Consider the following 20,127-nt stretch of genomic DNA (forward strand, 5'->3'; position numbering starts at 1 on the left):
AGACTATCTTTCTCTTATGAATATAATAAAACTAAAGACTTTTTGGAGTTATGAAGGATGCAGTACTACTCTATAGGTACTCAAGATGAACAGGATATTGAGTGAAAACGAGCATTTCACCCCCCCTTTAAGGGAATGTATGAAAGACAAAGGGTTGTGACACTTCACCAGTTGAAGAGCATTTTAAATATTGCACTGGAAGACACCAGCACATGTTTTGTATTTTAAATTCAATGGCAAATTTGAACATGAGTGAAATCTGCAGAGGAAATGTTTTCATGTTAAACTCTGTCGTGTGGATTCCCAAATAAATAAACCCGTCCCCCCTTTTGAAGTTTGGCAAGGCACTCTCTATTGGAATGCTGACTTCTTGACCTCTAGCTGACCACTATTTGTCTTGTAAAAGAGCGCTTCTTACCCCAAAGTAGTTGTTTGGTACGAAGCCCTCCCTGCCGCACAGTGAAGCCCACCACCAGTCCACCCCCTCAGGCTTCTGCAGGATGGTCACCATGTCTCCTTCTTTGAAGCTCAGTTCGTCTGGAGCCTGGGCAGGATATCCCCAAAGAGCGTACACCACCCCACTGTTCTCTACACCCATTGCTTCCTCCATACCTAAACAAAAACACACGCTTAATGGTGGCTAAAGGAAATTAAACTGCTTCATCCAGTACAGCACTGTGCTCAAATTACTCAGAGTTTATGAGTTAATAAGGGTGTATTACATGTCAACTCCACCCAATAGTTTATGAATTACCTGACCAGTATTGACAGTTGTTTCCAACCCATATGAGACGATGATATTATTAACTCAGGAATGTAGAGTTCATTGTGACATGCTAAATATAACGCTGGGAGTTAACGCACATGTACAGTAGGTGTTTGCCTGCTAAAACTTGTGTTGCGCCATGTGCTTTACCTGTACAAGTTAAATCTGTTTTCATTTTTCTCATCGCCCTCACCTCTCAGGAAGCTCTCACACTCCTCGAAGCCCGGGGCGTAGGGGTCACACTTCTGCGCCGCTGTGGCCCCATCGCTGTCTGTCACGGCCATCACCGCTGCTCCGTTCCGCACCAGAAACTCACACATTTTCTGGTCATTACAGGATGCAGCACAGTGCAAGGGCGTCCTGGTTAGTGAGACGAAAGTGAATATGTGCTCATGCAAATACATAAGAATGTTAATAAACACTTATTAAATTGATCATCTCACCAGCCATGGCTGTCTGGAGCGCTAACGTTAGCCCCTATCCTCACGAGAAACTCCACCACTGGGAAATGTCCACCACAGATGGCATTGTGAAGGGCTGTGATGCCTTCATCATTAGCCTGGCTTGGGTCACTCGCCTATACAGGGACACACAAAAGCACGCTTAAAATGACAAACTGAAGAATTCTGGAACATTATGAAACAAGTAGGATGCATTTAGCATTTTAAATATGTGAAAAGACTTATTAAAGTTTGGAAAATATCCCTATTTTTTCTCATTTATATGTATTTTGGTTTTCAATATACATTTTTATGTATTTTATTAAGCATTTTTAAGCATTTTAGCATCTGTGCTGGAGTATTACATTATTATTATTATTATTATTTTTACTTTTTTTAGTTTCTGGTTAGAAAGGCCTCTGAACATTTTTATAACCATAAAAAAAGTCATGTTTTTGTTCCTATTTTAGTTCACACAAGTAGTAATTTCTTAGCAACCTCAGATTGTTATTTTATTGAATTTTAAAATATATATTTTTAACTAGCTAATTCACTGCTCATTTGTATACCATATCTTCCGGACTATAAGTCGCACTTTTTTTCAAAGTTTGGCTGGTCTTGCGACTTATAGTCAGGTACGACTTATTTATCAAAATTCATTTGACATGAACTGAGAGAAATGAACCAAGAGAAATGAACCAAGAGAAATGAACCAAGAGAAATGAACCAAGGGAAATGAACCAAGAGAAAATATTACGGTCTACAGCCCCGAGAGGGCGCTCTATGCTGCTCAGTGCTCCTGTAGTCTACCAATGAGCAGCACAGAGCACCCTCTCGCGGCTGTAGACGGTTTATGTTTTCTCTTGGTTCTTAGTTCTAAATAAATGCGGAAACCAGGATTATGATGCAATACTCCTGTGTACCATATTGAAGTGTCTACCATTTACTGGCGCTTTATTATTTACAATTATTATTTACACGATTTAAAAATTCGTTCCCTTGATTTGCTAAATGCGCACAATTTATTTATTTTTTCTTGCATGTCATGTGTGGGGCTCCGTATATGTGCAACAATATCACAGTATTAAATTTCAATTATTTCAATATAACGGTTATCATCAATAATGGTATATACTGACACACCCTTATCCTGTCTTACACTTAATTTAAGTTGTGTGGTGCCTGTTTTTTTAGTCGATTTTGTTGTGTGCTGTTGCCTCAGACAGTGCTAATGCTAATTATCCACCTTTATGCAACCCTAGTGCAAGGTACCAAAGCAGTGGAACATACCTCCTGCGCAGCCCTCTGCACAGTTTCTAACTCTCCTACTAAAGACCCATCCAACATCAGCACCAGTGGGCTCAGGTGAGCCCTACGCCTGGAGGATTTATTGGCTTTGCTGCCCTTCCGTAAGATAGAGTGTATACCCTGAAAGAGAAGAGTATCCTCTTAATATCCTCTTAACTGAGACTGGTCTCTACTGTATCTGTGTAATCTGTCTGGCCCTCACCTTCTGTTCAGAAGAGACCTGTATCTCTGTGATCGGTACTGGAACCATAGCTACAGGAGATTTGGAAGTGTCTTCCCCATCTGAAGAGCTGCTACTTTCAGCAGCTGGTTCTCCTTTGACACGGATGGTCTTCCTGCGAAACAGTTTATTGATAATTTGTTTGTAATGGTTGGGTGGTTGGTTAAGGGGCAGGTTGCGCAGGGTTTTAGGAATTTCGACTGAGCTGCGTTTCTTTAGGGCCCTGGGGAACTCGGCCCGGATACGCATTGCTTCATCCAGGTCAATGTCCAACTCCGCCTGTGGGGCCACCATGGGCTGTAGACGTGTGGGGCTGAGAGGGCGAGGAGGCATCTCTGTATCCTCCACTTTACCCTCTTGTTCTGGTTTCATGCCTTGGTCAGTTAAGTACACAGGGCCTTCTGTTTTGTCCTGTCTCTCAAGCTCAGCATCAACATCTCCAGGGTGAAGAACTTCTTATAAGAAAACAAAACAAAAAGCAAACTGCAGTTAAATACATATATTCATATATAGAATACATACATACATGGGTCAAAGACAAATAAGAGTGTCCTTTATAAAATAATAATTTTAAAATGTAGTTCTTTGAAATCTAAACTTTGCATTAATGTTCTTCAAAATGGTTGCATTTTTGGGTCGTACAACATGACATTATATACATCATATAATGGTCAAATGATCTGATATTGTAATTGATTTACTGACCTTCACACAGTCATGAGGGTCTGCAAGGATCCACTCTATGATATCATTTCCTGATTTATTTGTATTTTTTCGGCATGTTGGTTGAACCACATGATTTTGATTTGGCAGACAGTTCAAATATTATTATTTAAAAAAAAAAACACTAAATACATATTTTCTTTTATGAATTTTAAATATATTTGTAAATGTTAATAATCAGTTTAAAAAGAAGCAAGACTATGCTAGTCTACCGTACATAATGATGTTTTATTTAAATAATGAATTTGAATATTCCTTAAATTAGTTTTTCCTTAAATGGATTTTACTGAATGTCCCCCTCAAAACTTATTTCAGAAAATAAAAGTATTCTCATAGTCACTGTATGTATGAACTGCATTTTTTTGAATGTATTTTTGAATACATTAGTCATTGACTCGTATTCGAGTGCCTGTCGGCCCACTCATGGCTTCTGGTTGAAGGTACCTTCTCTATAGTATGGAGGTTGTCTTTGAGGTTGCGGTGACTGATTTTGCCGCAGGTATTCTCGGGGCAGGGGAAGATGCTGGGGCTCTCCCATCGGACCAGGGGCGTATCTGCCGACAGCCGCAGCATAGTACGGGTTCTGGAGACTCATGATGAAAGAAAGCGGGATCGGCCTGTGCTTACGGACTCCAGTGCTCGCAGGTGGAATGGAGATCCGGGAAATGATTTGCTGAGGGCCGTAAGGTGAGCTTGTGCTTGTGGGGAGTTCAGGGGGCACCGAGATACGAGTGTTCCTCGGGAGCGAGCTGTGGGACGATGGGAGCGAACGGGACACAGTATCCTGATGAGAGAAAAAAGAAGCTATGAGAATTAGAGAACATGATTTTTTTGTTTAAGTGATAACAAAATAGAAGCATATTTCTGCCACAGAATAAAAAAATACAAATTACTTTGTGATTGCGATCTACATGGAAGTCTTGAAACATTACATACACAATGTTTTTTTTTTTTCCTGTTGGTTCAACAAGTCAGAGTGGTTAACTAGCTGGCAACAAACCACTATAAAGGCACTGAAAAGGAAAAAGGCAAATGAAAAGATGTGGGAGAGAAAGAAAGAAAAAGTCAACAGATCTATCCTTGAACATCTTTGGCTTAGATCCCTGATTTAATTTGTTCAGTTATTTCAACAATGAGATTTTACTGTAGAAGTGCCCTGAGCAGAATTAAGAATAATCCACACACAATGTTCACACACAAAACAAAGTCTTGCATACCTTCTTGGCAGCAGGAGGTGCGTCCAGGTTTGATTCTTTCCAGTTGCTGTTGGGTACAGAAGGTCTGATCCATTCATTCTCTACAACAAAAATAAGAATTCATGTAATTAGGAACGAAGTAAAATTGAAAGAGTGACTAGACCAGGCTTGTGCTTAGTCAGTCTTCCGTTGCATGATGTAATCTTCTAGTAACAAACATAACGTCTTCACATTGCAAACACATGCCAAAGTAATAATGATGTAAGGTTAAAGTAGTTAATAATGGAGGTTTGAATACTATCTTGGATTTTAATAAAAATAATTCAAGTTTGTTAACTTTTAGTATATATGATTATTCATAACAATATTGTAAACTTTTAGAGAACTGGGTTCATTAATTATTTGTATATTATGAAGGCTTAAAGGCTACAAAGAAGAAATATTAAGCGACTGAGGAAGAGGCTGAAGAGAATTTATCATGATTGCATATCCATTTCAGATATTTTCAATATTTTGCAAACATTTTACTTTTTTAGTATTTACATTTCTGCAACATCAAGCAAACTAAGAATTCTGTTATCTAGCAGTAAGAGTGAAGTCTGATACACTGAACTTTAGTTAAATAAATGTGTTTCGTTGTCATTTATTTTTCTGATATCAATATAAAATAGGCACTCAGTTTCAATGAAAATATTTGGGGGGGAAATTAGCCTTTAATCCTTTCTTTTAATTGTTGCCTCCAAGTTAGTTATTAAAAAACAATTGTGCAACTCACTGTCATAGGTGTGGTGAGGCTTTCTGTCATATGATGCATCCAGGTCAGTTTCATTCCACTTAGAGGGGTTCTTTTGCCTCTGCATTCCTTCTTCTGAAAGAAGATAGAAAAAACGACGAGGAAACAAATGATTAACAAAACGGAACGAAACAAACAGAATTTCATTATAGCAAACACACAACTTTACTACCAACCAAAGACCTTTGGATCCAACTGTACACTCAAAAAATTTAAAGCTTCCAAGAGGGTTTTTCTGAATGCCATTGAAGAACAATTTGGAGTTCCCCAGTTCTTAAAAGATCTATTTGTTTTTAAATGTAAAGAACATTTAAAATACAGTGTTCAGTAGAAACCTTTTTATTCCAATTACCTAAGGGTCTGAATGGCTGGAAGTTGCGTGGCAGCGTACTGGCTGCTGGTTGACTAAAAGGCTGATGAGAAGGTGCTCGATCCAACCTCGGAGACCTCGGAATGGAAGACAAGGGGCTCGCTGAGGGCTGCAGCGAGGTGCGAGGTGTTTTGTTTTCATAGGTAGAGTTGGACAGCTCCCCGTAGCTCAACGATCCTCTTGTGCTTCGATCTTGAGGCCTCAACGGCATCTGTGTCATTCGTCTCATTGTATTGGGAGACATATTAGGGGGGGTCATTTGGTCAAAGGAATATCGTGAATCCGAGCTGTCTTTACGGTTTGTAAAAGAGGAATGCTGCTGGGTTAAAGGACTAGGAGTTGAAAGCTTGACTTTCATACTGTCTAGGTGAGGTGCAGGAGATGAAGACCGAATTGTGACAGCAGGAGGAAGGTCCAGGTTGGATTCCTTCCTGCTGATGCTGGAGTCTGAGCTCCAGCTGCTCGTGGAGCTCTGGGAAAAGGAGAGGTTTGTGCCGATGCGGTCGTTTCCATTCTTGTTTGCACCATACAAACTGCCATTGCTGCTGTTCTGGGGTTTGGGGCCAGAACTCTACAACAAAAATACCAAGGAAAATATTAATGCATGATGTCGGTGTCCAGATACACTTACAGTATATGGTTTAAAATGCAATCTCAGTGTGATAGACATGGTAATCAAAACCAACAGATTTTTTTTTAGCAGAGTATGAGCTGTAAAGGAACAGTCAATCTGCATTTACTTTGAATGGAATACTTCCATTTAATAGGCGTTTTCCAAATGATGCAATAATTGATCTGTGGGGTATCTTGAGCTGAAACTTCAGAGACTTATATTGCATAATTTATAATAAGGCAAAATAGGTCTCCTTTAAAGGCAATAATTAATTCTGTACCTCTGAAGTAGTGGTTTGGATGACAGGAGTGGCTTCTGACAGGAGAGAGCTGAATTCCCGTGAAAGCTCATCTGCTGTGGCCAAAGATGCGCTCAGTTCATTGTTGATGGACTGAACTACAACATACACACACACACAAAGACTGAATGAACACCCAACAGGATATAACAAGCCACTCCAGACCTATATAGCACATTATATGCCATTCTGAAGACACTCAAAAAATATCTGCATGCATGTATGCATCACGTCCTATCCTAAATCGCCTACACACGGGAATGAAACATTACTGGTGTACTGAAATACTCACACAAAAAGGTGCTGCCAAAGCTGCTCTGAGAGTTCATGGTGTTTGTGTTTCTGTTTGTGAGACCTCCAATTCATTCAACACACTGCCTGAGTGAAAACAAGGAAAATCATCAGATCAATTTGACATTGTCCATCACAAGCTCTAACAGCGTATCTGATTTAGATTAATCGTTTCATTGTTTGGGAATACATGGTGTCTGACTCATACAGAAATATTAAAACATTAAAAAATGTGTTTTGTTTACCAAGAGCAGATAGAATAGAAAAATAGAGAAAGCTAGTGTTAGAGGTCTATATATATAAGACCTCTATAAGACAATTAGTTACTTTTTTTATGGAGTAACACAATATTGTAATGCATTACTTTTAAAAGTAACTTTCCCCAACACTGATGGCAGATGCAACAGATTCATGTGATTCAACACTGGCATACAGCAGGACTTGAGAGACAAGCAGACTGTTTTTAAGCATTCCAACACCTGCCTACATTTCATTGTAAAAAGTGAAAAAAAAGCGAAAGTGACATGATATTCAAGTATGGTGACTCATACTCAGAATTCGTGCTCTGCATTTAACCCATCCAAAGTGCACAAACACACACACCCTGTGAACACACACACACACACACTGTGAACACACACCCGGAGCAGAGGGCAGCCATTTATGCTGCGGCCCCCGGGGAGCAGTTGGGGGTTCAGTGCCTTGCTCAAGGGCACCTCAGTCGTGATATTGCCGGCCCGGGACTCGAACCAGCAACCCTAGGGTTAGGAGTCATACCCTCTAACCATTAGGCCACAACTTCCCCACAAAGAGCACACAGAGAAACACCCTTTGTGATTTATGAAGAAGTCTGCAGTCCACATCTGACATCTGTTGCTGCAACCCCTTCTTTATACTACTATAATTCACTGTGCACTGAAGGTCTTTGAATGGAGAGCTTCGACCCCCAGGCAAATGACACTAGAAACATGACTGATGACTTTCATATGCTTACCTAAAATGTGTGAAAATAAAGACGTGAGCACTTGTGAGACAATAAGACACATGGATACATAGTCATGCATGCATCTGAATCACATAAAACACATTTTGTTAGACTTTCACCCTCTAAAAAACAGATTAGTAATGTGTCTGTTTTTTGTCCACTTTTCGATGAGCCATTCAGTTACTCAATACTGAGTCATCCAGCTGGCAGAATAACTTGTCCCACACACAAGGTCTAAAACTGCTGCAGGTTAAAGAGAATTGGGTGTGAAAACATCACTCAACTTAGGCTACGTTTACACGACAACGAAGTAGTCAAAAACAGAAAAAGTTTCTCTTGCGTTTAAAAAAAGTTTAACGTACAATGTTTTTAATAACCCACAACCATGCGTAAGCAGCTAGTGACAGCTAGTACATGAAATGTTGTAAATGCAACTAGAAACATAACATGAAACCGACATAGAATAATTGTTTAGATGTAACTAATGTAATATTCTAAAGAGACAGAAATCAGTAAATAACTTTTTTTACATGTGCTAACATTCAAAAGATTGGGGTCAGCAAGATTTTCCAAAGACACATTAAAACAGTCAAATTGTTAAACATTATTACACTTTTAAATGTGTCTGTTTTAGTATATTTTAGTTCGTAATCTATTTCTGTAATAGAAAAGCTGATTTTCCGCAGCCATTATTTCAGTCTTCAGATCCTTTCCTATTGTATCAACGTAAAAACAGCTGTTCTGCTTAATATTTGTTTTTGTCAAAGGAACTGTCCATGAATAGAACGGTATTTTTTTGACAGTATTCATTTGTAACAATGTAAAAGTATTTACTGTCCCTTTTCATAAACTTAAAGAAACACTCCACTATTTTTGAAAATAGGCTCATTTTCCAACTCCCCTAAAGTTAAACAGTTGTGTTTTACCGTTTTCGAATCCATTCAGCAGATCTCCAGGTCTGGTGGTAGCACTTTTAGCTTAGCTTAGCATAGATCATTGAATATGATTAGACCATTAGCAACCTCCCCTTAAAAAATGACCAAAGAGTTTCGATATTTTTCTTTTTTAAAACTTGAGTTTTGCTAAGTTACATCGTGCGTCTGCTGCACCCATGGTACGGAAGCCATATCAGCCTAGAAAATCGCAACTTTTCATTTTCCGTCAGTCTTAGTGTCTAACTACAGAAGAGTCAAGTTTTAAATAGGAAAAATATAAAAACGCTTTGGTCATTTTTCTTGACCCTGAATGTTTTAGTTATGTTGCTGAAAGCCCTTGGATTTCATCAAAAATAGTTTTGTTTGTGTTCTGAAGATGAACAAAGGACTTACAGGTGTGGAACAACATGAGAGTAATTAATGACAGAATTGTCATTTTAGGTTGAACAAACCCTTTATAACATTGTATGTGCATTTACACAGTTTTTTGTTTTGTTTGTTCTCCCTTCATCACTTCCATTTATAGTCGTCAGAAAGCCAAACCTCTATCAAACATATAAAAAAATTAGTGCTGTCAAAATTAGCGCGTTAATGCATTCGATTAATTTGAAATATTTAACGCGTTAAAAAAAAATAACGCAATTAACGCGGTTGCAGTTTTTTTTTATTTCCAGTTGTGGCCTATGTGTGTTCAACGTGCAAAGAAATATGGATAAGACCAAGGAAGGACTTTTAGACGGAAAGTTTCAGTATAAAACTCTGCCGGATTACTCTTCAGTCTGCCACAAGAAACATTACTCTTCATTCAGTCTGCCACAAGAAACAGCAACATTAAAATCATGAACTCAAATGTCATTGTTTAAAAAAAAAAAACAATGACTGTTGTAACAGTGCGTAAATCAGACCTTTCTGTAAAACGTTAATAAGCTTAAACGAAAATAACGAAATAATTGTGTAGCGGAGTATTTTTTGTACACAGTGCCGCGAACTGTCAATCACTCCTGTACGCGTGCATCACTGTCCTCCTCAGCTGCAGCAACTTGAGCTCTCTCTCTTCATCAAGCTTTAAAACAAAAAGGGGAAAAAAAGATCATATCGTCTTTGAGCATAGGCTATAGATTAATTAGATAAATGAATATGTAAATTTGTGCCTTGCCGTCTACGGTATTTTTTTAGAACTTAGAAAAAAAGATGCTGCAGCCAATGAGCAGCCAGCGGGGGCTGCAGGATGACTCAACCTCCGCAGACAGTTTTTAATGTTTATCAGACAATAAATACTCAAGATTTTGCTTTAGTATAACTTCCGGGACAATTAGGGCCAGATTCGGGAGTCGGGACAACAGTTTAGGTTTTTCGGGACGTCTGGTCACCCTTCCTGAAAGACCTGCATTACTTCATTAGCTTCAGTCTGACCTGCAGTGATAGGATTCGAATTTGGTGAGGTATCAGTCAGCGAATCATCTGATTCTGGTCTTGTTCTTGCAGGATTCAGAGTCTGAAGCCAAGAGAACATATTAAGTGTTGTTGTTATCTGTATTTGATTTTTAACCGAACCGAGCTTTGTGTACACTCACAACGAGTTTCACACACCTTCTCCGGCCACGTTGAGTTGTTGACACTTAACAGTGGGAAAAGCGACACATGCGCTATTCACTTGTGGGTGAATGGGTAATGTAGTTTCTGCTCTGGGTGGGATGAATTAGGAAGCTTGCATTGTGAAGGGCGCTCTGAAAATCGGCAGTGCAGGTAAAAGATTAAAACCTCTATTAAAACAGATGTCCAAATGAGCGTACCGGTACGCTACAAGCACGTTCTGGGCGCACGGAGAGGTGGCTGTACGCTCAAGAGCTATATTTGGAAGTGGCGGTACTGAGTACTGGTGCATAAGGGCCCACTTAAAGCACTGGCAATGACTATACTTTGGAATTTTTTTGCAGTCCACTTAGAATTCAACATGGAAATCATTTTTGTTTTTTATTGGCATTGATTGTTTTGAAATTCAAATGGTACTTACATGCCTGTGTTTTTATTTCTGTAATAAATATGGCTTTCAAGCCAACAGTTAATTTGGAGGATATTGATGGTTTATTGCAGGTATGTTGTTTACATGTTTGTGTTTAACTTTGTGTTACAAGTTAAACAAAAATTCCAATAAACAATCATATTTTGAATTTAAATAGTTTCTTTGTCTTGAGTTTACATTAATTATTTACATTTTACATTTACATATCCAAAAAGTTTCAGTCTTTTAATTGCGATTAATCGCGATTAATCGCGATTAATTTTAAAAAATTGTGCGATTAATTAGTTAATTTTTTTTAATCGATTGACAGCACTAAAAAAAATCTACCATGCCACTGTCATCATCTCCCTTCTGCAGAATTTAGCTACAACTTACCTTGAAGTTTCTGTGATGCCTAAGACCTTAGTTAACTGATTCAAATGTATTTAAAGCGGTCATATGATGCAATTTGTATTTTTCCTTTCTCTTTGGAGTTTAAAAAGCTCTTGATGAAGAAGATCTGAACATTAAAGCATGTTAACATATTCTGTTACACCAAATACACAAAATAATGATATAAAAAAAAAGCATCATATGACCCCTTTAATTAAGGATGGAGCTAAACTCTACAGGAGAGTGAAGTTTTGTTATTTATTTTGTTATTCAAAAGATTAAACGTGTCTCTTAATTAATGTGTATATTGAAGTCTTTCAGTATCTGGCGTATATAGAATAACTGACTGTTTAGTGTTCTTTTCAGATTTTAAAGGCTTATGGTGAGACACTTCATACACACAAGAAGTGCATGCAAACGTCCTCCTAATATGAAGACTGCGATGGTGCACTGCAGGACACCTTTCTTTTTTTAAATGTTCAAGAAAAAAGGACATGTATTGGTATGTTTTTTAAGCTTGTCTCAGTGGTTGTTTCCAATGAGTTATGAGTATATTTTCAGCTTTGTATGACAGTTTCTTGGCAGTTTTTTGCTACTTTTGTGCCATTGTTGTATAAATATACTGGCATTCACACATTAGCATGCAACATTGTGTACTGTTCTTAATATTATAAACCCTGCAGGAAAAAAAATACATTTAAATGTTTCAAGCAAATAGTATATATTTTTTAATCTATCTAAAATAAAGTTTCTATTGTCATAACTAGAAAATGAATGTTAAAATGTTGAACTTAAGTTGAAACAGCAAATATTGTAAAGTCGAAATGAACTTCAATAAAGCAATTCAGCCCTAGGCAAGATTTAACTTAAAGTTTTAAGGCAGCCACAAAACTTAAGATTTTAAATTGAAAGGGGTGAAAATCTTTTACAGTGTAGGTTTACGCCTCATCTGTGATCATCTGTGTTTTTTCACTTCACGCAGTAAAACATCAGGGACAGCACCAGCAAGCGACAGATGCCTATTCACCCTTTTCCTAAAGGCACAATAGTCTTCAACCTCCTGATATATATCGACATTTGTTCCATCTATCCTCTCACATTCACTCTTTTTGCTCCCTGTCTGATCTTAATCCCTGATCTCCACCTCTCATTCACTGCTCCGCAGTCATTTGCTGATTGAGAGGTGAAGACTTTGCGTGACTGATATTTTAGCAATTCAGTTGCAGTGCCGTTGGTACAGTGAATCTGGAATGTGGAGTTGAGAGTGACATAGGTTATTAATAACTCTCGTCCTGTGCTGATAAGAAGACCTAGCCCATTCAGAGCATGGGCGGAAACCATAAAGACTAAAAGATTAAGACAGCAGTGGTTTCTACTGGTGGAGGAAGGTGTGGCTAGAAACTATTTGCTCATGTTCTCTCTTTCTCAACCCATTTTCACAATCAGTTAAGCTTGCCCTTTGCCCTGATCTGCATGATATTAAACTTAAAAAAAAAAAACTTTTATTAAACTTATTTACACCATTGTTTAATCTCAATCTTTAAACAATTGATAATAATTGGTAATTTAATAAATCAAGATTTAAATTCAGCTTTTTTAAATGTAAAATTGTAACACTTTTTTTGCACATATAATGTTCATCAATACTAGGGATGCATCGATCCGATACTCTGGATCGGTATCGGCTCAGATTACTGGCATTTTCTTTGAAGCAGGAATCAGTCAGAGAAGACCGATCCAAATCCGATATTGTGTGTTATACTTGAGCCCCACGAAAAGCACAAAAACATTTTCGTGGACATTAGGGCTGCACGATATTGGGAAAAAATGACATTGCAATATTTTATTTTTCTACGATATATATTGCGATATGAAATCTAATCAAATTTTTTCTTAAAAACAAAAATGGGGTGAGCACACTTACATTCACATTTTAAATGATTTAAACATCAGAGTATTATTTAAATTAGAGTAAATTATTTGTTTGTAACTTTAGGATATGGTTTGAATTGTTAACATACTAACATGAACTTACCACGAGCAATACTTTTGTTGCTATATTTATTAAACTTTGTTTATCTTAGTTTATAAAAACACAGCTGTTCATTGTTTGGTAATGTTACTTCACAGTGCATTATCTAGGTTAACAAATACTGTACAACTTTTGATTTCAACAATGTTTTAGAAGTGCAGTTTAGTAATAGTAAATGTTAAATAATGTAGTTAAATAGTTTAATAAATAGAACATTATTGTAAAGTGTTAGAGATTTTTTAATACACCAATTTAGACGTCTCATGAGTTCAGTGTTGGACAGATTAGTTATCTAAACCATTCATTAAAGTGAATCGGTTCAAAGGAATCATTAGTTCTCAAATCAGACATGTACGGCACGCGTTGTGTAATTATCTCTGCAGTTTAGGAAATCGCACAAGATTTGACAACACAGAAAACATTTAATCACTGGATAGATTTTTTTAGTTATTTTTTTTGTCACCATCGTGTCAATTGATTTTGATTAATATGCGCGAGGGAGAGAGAGCAAGACCACGCTCATGTTGTTTGAAGATGGTGAAGGTCAGCGTAGGCTTATGCCTCATACATTAGCATTAAATATCTTTGCTGCATCCATTCTAGAACAGACAATGGCTTTTTTTTTTTTTTTGCGGCTCGCATCAGCAAAGCATTGCATCGTCTATAGACTGCAAAACAGTCAGTCAGCTAATCAGCGGATGGCGGGCGGGTGCGGCTTTGAAATTTGCTCAAAATACTTTGGCGCGGATGATGAGTTTTGTGACAGATCTCCTAAACAGAGGTCTGAAATCTCTGCCCCTTTACCGATCAGAGCGCGCGCTGACACTGAGTTAACCCGCTATCTCCAAGATCAACCAATTGACTCTACGGCAGATCCACTAGCATGGTGGCGAGACAATATGAAACAAAATGAAACACGGTATCCGCTCCCCCCCCGACGGTTATGTTATGAACCGTCACATTTGACTCGCGTCATAACCGTCATCACCAATTCTGAAACCGGCACACCCCTACTATATAGATGTATATACTTGTTTTTGTTTTTTTGTTTTTTTATTTAGACTTTATTTGTAAATAAAATGTTTCACTAGATTTTATCAAATTATTGTGCACCCATGAATTTTCTAGAATCTAGATTATTTTTTTCTGATGAATTATCCACAAACCTAGTTTATAATAGTATTTTTGTCATAGATTATGACTATATATTTTTTCATTTGTTATTTTTCATTCAAATGAAGTTGTTTATTTGTAGTCGATTGTGTTTAACACATAAAAGAGTGATAATCAGGTCAACACAGAGAAGTATAGAAATTCTACATTGTTTAAAAAAAAACGTTGCGGGTATCGGAATGGATCGGTATCGGAAGACACTCAGAATTTTCGGTATTGGATCAGTTTTGAAAAAATGGTATCCTTGCATCCCTAATCAATACATTTACTATATTTGTTTTCAAAGCCTTCAAATTGCACTGGGCAGGATGTAGAATAACCTTTTGTAAATTATTAATAAGTTTCATTATAACTAATTAATTATAATTAAAATGTTTTTTATTTTTATTTAATGCATTATAATTGTTATAAATTTATTATTATGAAAATAATCATTAGTCAGCCATAAATTATAAGCAAGCTTCATTTGTAGTATGTGTAGGCAGACAAGCTTATTCTTGTAGGGAAATCATTACAAATGGAATAATTATAGACCAATCCCTAGCTTCAGACATGACAACAAATGTTACATTTTAATGAGAATTTCATTTATCAGTAAGTCATGATGAAACAACAGCTGTGAGACTGACATCATGTGATATAAATACTGCTTTTAGATCACCACAGTTCTCCATTTGCTCAATTAAACAGATAGTTCACCCAACAATGACAGTTTAGTCATCTTTTACTCATTCTCAAGTCATTCTGCCTTTCTTCTGTGGAAAACAAAATATATTTGGAAAGATCAGATCAGTTTTATTCATCCATGGAAATCTGTGTGGTCCATTGTTGTTTTGGACTCATCTGACTTTCACTGCATCTACAATAAATATCTTATTTTTTTTAACAACAGAAGAAAGTAAGCCATACAGATTTGGAGGAACATGAAAGCTGAGTGAACTATTGCTTGAAGTCATAATACTTACCTATCTCAGACGTGACACTACCTCATGGGAATGAACCTAACCAAAACTGTCATTGTAGACCACAAGAGTGTTTGAGAGTCTAGCTGATAAGAATGAATTGGGCATGAATTCAAACAGCATGTAACAGCTTTACAGTTCAATAAGGCCTTGCCAAAAAGATGTAATGATTTACAACCAACTAAGACAGAGCAGATAAGAGTTGTATCCGACGAAGAATAAAACCTATAAAAACAAATATGTAAATATTGAATCTCAGCCAGTATAAAAGCACAGAACTTTAAAGAATTCAAAGGATGAGCATTGATTACAAGGATCTTTTTAGATGGATTTTATAGGATTTCTTCTGAAGGTGGAGCAGACACTCAAGAGCGGTTCATTCTGTTCTCAAAAACCTTTATTATGACATGGACCATTGAGTGGATACAAAACAGTTGGATCTTATGAGCCTCACCCCACTGTCACACTAATGCACTCCTAAAACTGTAGGTGGACTGTTGCTGTGAAAAACTTGTTAAGGTTCACCCCACAATTACAATTCTGTTATCACTTTCTCACCCTCTTGCTTTATTTTAAATTATTCTGTGAAAAACTGAAAACATTTTTTTCTTCATTGGATGTTCTCAGAACATTCCACAGAAGAAAGTCAGTCAGGTTTGAAACAAAATGAGGAGGAGTAAATGTTCGAATTAGTGATCAATGCGATGCAATTCCGATATCGGTATGAACACGATCAAAAAAAGGCAAGAATGCCCACAACAGATGTTGGTGCATACAAACTTATGAAAAATGAATTTGCCAAGTCTATGACACCTCATTTAAAACCATATAATATTTTATAATAATAATAATAATAATAATAACTGCTCAAATAAGTTAATGCTCAGCTTTTTGATATATTTGGCCTTCATACAAACAATTAATGTAAAATCACTGTCAAATAATCGACTCAGACTTACCTAATTAATATTAATATCTTTAACTTCAAACTATACGATACACTACCAGTCAAAAGTTTTTGAACAGTAAGATTTTTAATGTTTCAAAAAAAAAAAAAAAACAGCAAATCAGAATATAAGGAATATTTCTGAACGATCATGTATCTTGAGTAATGATGCTAAAAACATAGCTTTGAAATCACAGGAATAAATAACATCTGAAAACATTTCCAAATATAAAACAGTTATTTTAAATAGCAAAAATATTTCAAAATGTAACTGTTTTTGCTGTACTTTGGATCAAATAAATGCAGACATGGTGAGCAGAAGAAATATTTAAAGAGCCACAGAGATGGGAAATCAAAAATTACCTGTATTACAGTGTATGATGTAGCTGTCCATCAGTGTAAACAATGTGCAAAGTATTTAAACCAAAAAGTACACGATTTATAAAGTTATTGGCTTCTAAAGTAAGGAGTCGACTCTGAATCACCGAAACGAGTCGTTATAGATTTCAAATCTTTTGCCCATCTCTATGTACGTCACTAGGAACACTTTGCATAATAATCTCCGCCTACCGTGTTGGGAGAAACGGAGCTCTGACCTGCCCCACCCCCCCACACAGACGCTGTGGTTGGTGTGAGAGCATCATGTTGAGGAGACCATTTGTTTTATTTTCACTGCCAAAGAATGAAGATCAGAAGAACCAATGGCTAAAATTCATTTTTACCACAATAACAGAGCAGTACAACAAATCCCTTTTGTTGTGTTCACAAAATTTCACTGATGACTGCTTTTCTAATTTCGGTGAGTACAAGGCTGGATTTTCAAAGCGTTTGGCCATAAAAGAGGGTTCATTACCAACTTTATGTAGACCAACAAGCATCTCTGAATCACAACGCGAAATATGATTATGAAGTTATGTGTTTGTTTACTCCCGAGCGTCTTATCAGTATGTGTGCTGTCTGCAGCCTGTCTGCGCTGATCGTCATGTACAAACACGTCATTAAAATGAAGTGTAACTCCGTGAATACTCAACGAAGATACATGAGAGAGATATCTATAGAAAGCTTGACATGTCTACTTTAAAACTAAACAAGTGCTGCTAACAGATATTCTGTGATAAAGTAATCTATATGAAAACAACGCAATGTCCGTTTTTCACGTCTCCCTTCATTATATCTAATATGACCACGCCCCCGCGCTGAACGCGTTATTCAGATTCAAACTGAAGCGTGCGGCTTGAATACACCCACACAGAAGAAAAAGCAGTGAGACTGTTTAAGTTTTTTATTTTACTGTTTGCTTCGCGATGAGAGGAATAAGACATAATTCACCCCAAAAAGATGCTAACGCATTGTTTACCGTGAAGTTGTGTGCGGAACAACCAATCAAACCTGACTATGTTAGTTGACCAATCAGAACACAGTATGCTACCGAAAGGTGGGGTTTAAGGAAACTGAATCTTTTGAACAGCTTTGCGCGAACCGTTTGGGGATCTCTGAGAATTGAGGTAATTTTAAAATGATATTTTGACAAAATGACAATGTTTTTTAACCTTGGATGGATTTAAACCTATTGTACAGGACTTATAAACAGTGATATGAAGCTTAGAATTTTCATCTTACTGGCTCTTTAAAAGACAACAGGTTTTCAAAAAAGAAAAAAAAAACATTTAAAAAACATTAAAAATCTTACTGTTCAAAAACTTTTGACTGGTAGTGTAAGCTGATTATTCTTATAGATTGAAACAAATGTGCTTTAGCAATATGACAGATATGCATTCATATAAAACACCCCGGACGTGTTTTGATGTTGAAACCTGCAGTGCTCATGTTTATTCAACGGAGTCAAACGCCACAAATAATTCAATGTATAGGTAGTAAGTTACTGGTAATCTATATTGAAGTATCGGAAATGTGTTTAAAAGTCATATCACCAGTATTTAAATCAATTATATCGTGATACATATCGATATTGAATTATTGTCCAGCCCTGCTTCCCAATACTGAAAAATCTACACAAAATCAGACGCAAAGGCACAATCACACAGATCAGCCGATCACATCTCCTGATGTCAAATGATCAACTCGGTAATAAAGACATTTTATCGGATTTGGGTTAACAAAACTGGGGAGTGACCGGGTGTCAGGTTCAACTTCAGACAATGACGGCCCTTACAGAACATTCTGATAAAACCCTGTTAGTCATCCTGATACCATGGGTTTGTGTGTGTGTGTGTGTGTGTGTGTAGAGAGAGAGAGAGAGAGAGAGACTCAAGTAACATTTGCTTCTGGAATCTCTCAGGCCTTCAAAATTACAAGCTTAACATTCCTTTGTGAATCACACAAGATATCCAAGACACAAGAAATCCACCCTGACTGCTGAATGGACTCGAAAACAGTAAAACTCAACTGTTTAACTCTAGGGGAGCTGGAAAATGAGCCTATTTATAAAAAAATAAAAAAAATAATAAAAAAAGAGAAAGAAAAAAAAAAGTGGAGCGCTCCTTTAAACCATAAACCACAGTGCACACAATGTGGCTGGCATGCAATTAAACCAGCTTGCAAATTGTCAGTGTTTACAAAGTGCCAGAAATGCTATAAGAGAGCCAGAAAACTCAGAACAAGTTGTAGCAGGACAAGACAGATATGCAGTTCAGCTGGCTCCGACAGCGGTTAGTTAAATGGTAAATCAGGTCTGTATGCTAGACTCATTCCCAACACTGCTCAAATATGACATGAATGTAATCATTACTGAATCTGACCTGCTTTAGAGCAATGTATCATATTAGAATCAGTTAACATGTTTAACCCTGTGAAACCATATGTCTGTCAGGAAATTCAGTTTATTAACCTTCATCCAAAATATAAAAGACAAATACCTATATAAAAAAGTAAGGTGCAACCAAAAAGCATCTGGTTTTCATCTTGACAGGCCTTATATTTTCATGTCTAATATTCTGAACAACACACCATACTACAGTATTCCTAAATAAATAAAAGATTGAATACGCTTTTGGGTGATTCAAAGAAATCATTCAGGGTGAACAATGAATAATATATTGTTCAGTTGACAGTTCAATGAGCACCGAGTTCAAAAGCTCCTGCGTGGTGCTTTTTCAAGACATCTGATTTCAATTAAAGCTCTCGGACTCCTCCTCGTACACTTCCTTACACAAAGGCGCCTTAAAAAAACTTTCGACATAGTAAACACTTTTTAAATAATACTTAAAAAATCTATAAAAAAAATAAATAAAAAGGTTGCTGAAACGGCCTGGCATAACAGACGCGAGCGAGTCCACTGTACAATCCACATCGCCTTCTTAAAGCCAAGTAAAACTGCGAGCTGGACTCTCAGTGAAGACTCAAAAGCACAATAACACAAATATTTTCCTGTACCTTGAATAGCTGTTTTAGTTGTGAGGTTGTCCTGCCGTAAAGTCCTAGAACTTAGTCCCGCCGGGCATGGATGTGTTACATGACTAGTTGGAAAACATTTCAGCGGTGTTTAACTCTTGTCTGTGAAGTCCTGAGATATTGAGTCCAGCCCTCTGCTCCTGAAACCCGACCCAGGAGCTCCAGACGCACAGCTGGCGCAGGTAAACAGCGCTGTGATGGGCGCTCAGAGATTTATTTGATTTATTTCTTATTGGTATCGTGACTGTTTTCATGCATTTATTTTAGAGC

At 37.1% G+C, this 20,127-nt stretch overlaps 1 protein-coding gene across 3 annotated transcripts in view; it reads right to left on the minus strand.

Moving 5' to 3' along the window:
• LOC127977675 (relA-associated inhibitor-like) overlaps positions 1 to 19,988 on the minus strand; it is a 21,868-nt gene extending 1,880 nt beyond the window's left edge. The window contains exons 1-12 of one of the 3 annotated variants that reach the window (XM_052582664.1): positions 19,840 to 19,988; positions 7,020 to 7,105; positions 6,710 to 6,825; positions 5,799 to 6,387; positions 5,429 to 5,521; positions 4,675 to 4,754; positions 3,902 to 4,241; positions 2,717 to 3,186; positions 2,497 to 2,634; positions 1,210 to 1,343; positions 960 to 1,126; positions 419 to 612 (exon numbers count right to left, since the gene is read on the minus strand). In XM_052582664.1, the coding sequence (XP_052438624.1) occupies positions 419 to 612; positions 960 to 1,126; positions 1,210 to 1,343; positions 2,497 to 2,634; positions 2,717 to 3,186; positions 3,902 to 4,241; positions 4,675 to 4,754; positions 5,429 to 5,521; positions 5,799 to 6,387; positions 6,710 to 6,825; positions 7,020 to 7,056 (2,358 nt within the window). In that variant the 5' untranslated portion in view covers positions 7,057 to 7,105; positions 19,840 to 19,988. Of the gene's footprint in view, positions 1 to 418; positions 613 to 959; positions 1,127 to 1,209; positions 1,344 to 2,496; positions 2,635 to 2,716; positions 3,190 to 3,901; positions 4,242 to 4,674; positions 4,755 to 5,428; positions 5,522 to 5,798; positions 6,388 to 6,709; positions 6,826 to 7,019; positions 7,106 to 19,839 lie in introns of all 3 variants that reach the window. The other 2 variants (XM_052582662.1, XM_052582663.1) reach the window with 2 other exon arrangements.
• Between the last annotated feature and the right edge of the window lie 139 nt (positions 19,989 to 20,127).

Source organism: Carassius gibelio, chromosome B18 (assembly GCF_023724105.1).
Source record: "Carassius gibelio isolate Cgi1373 ecotype wild population from Czech Republic chromosome B18, carGib1.2-hapl.c, whole genome shotgun sequence".
NCBI classification, from domain to species: domain Eukaryota; kingdom Metazoa; phylum Chordata; class Actinopteri; order Cypriniformes; family Cyprinidae; genus Carassius; species Carassius gibelio.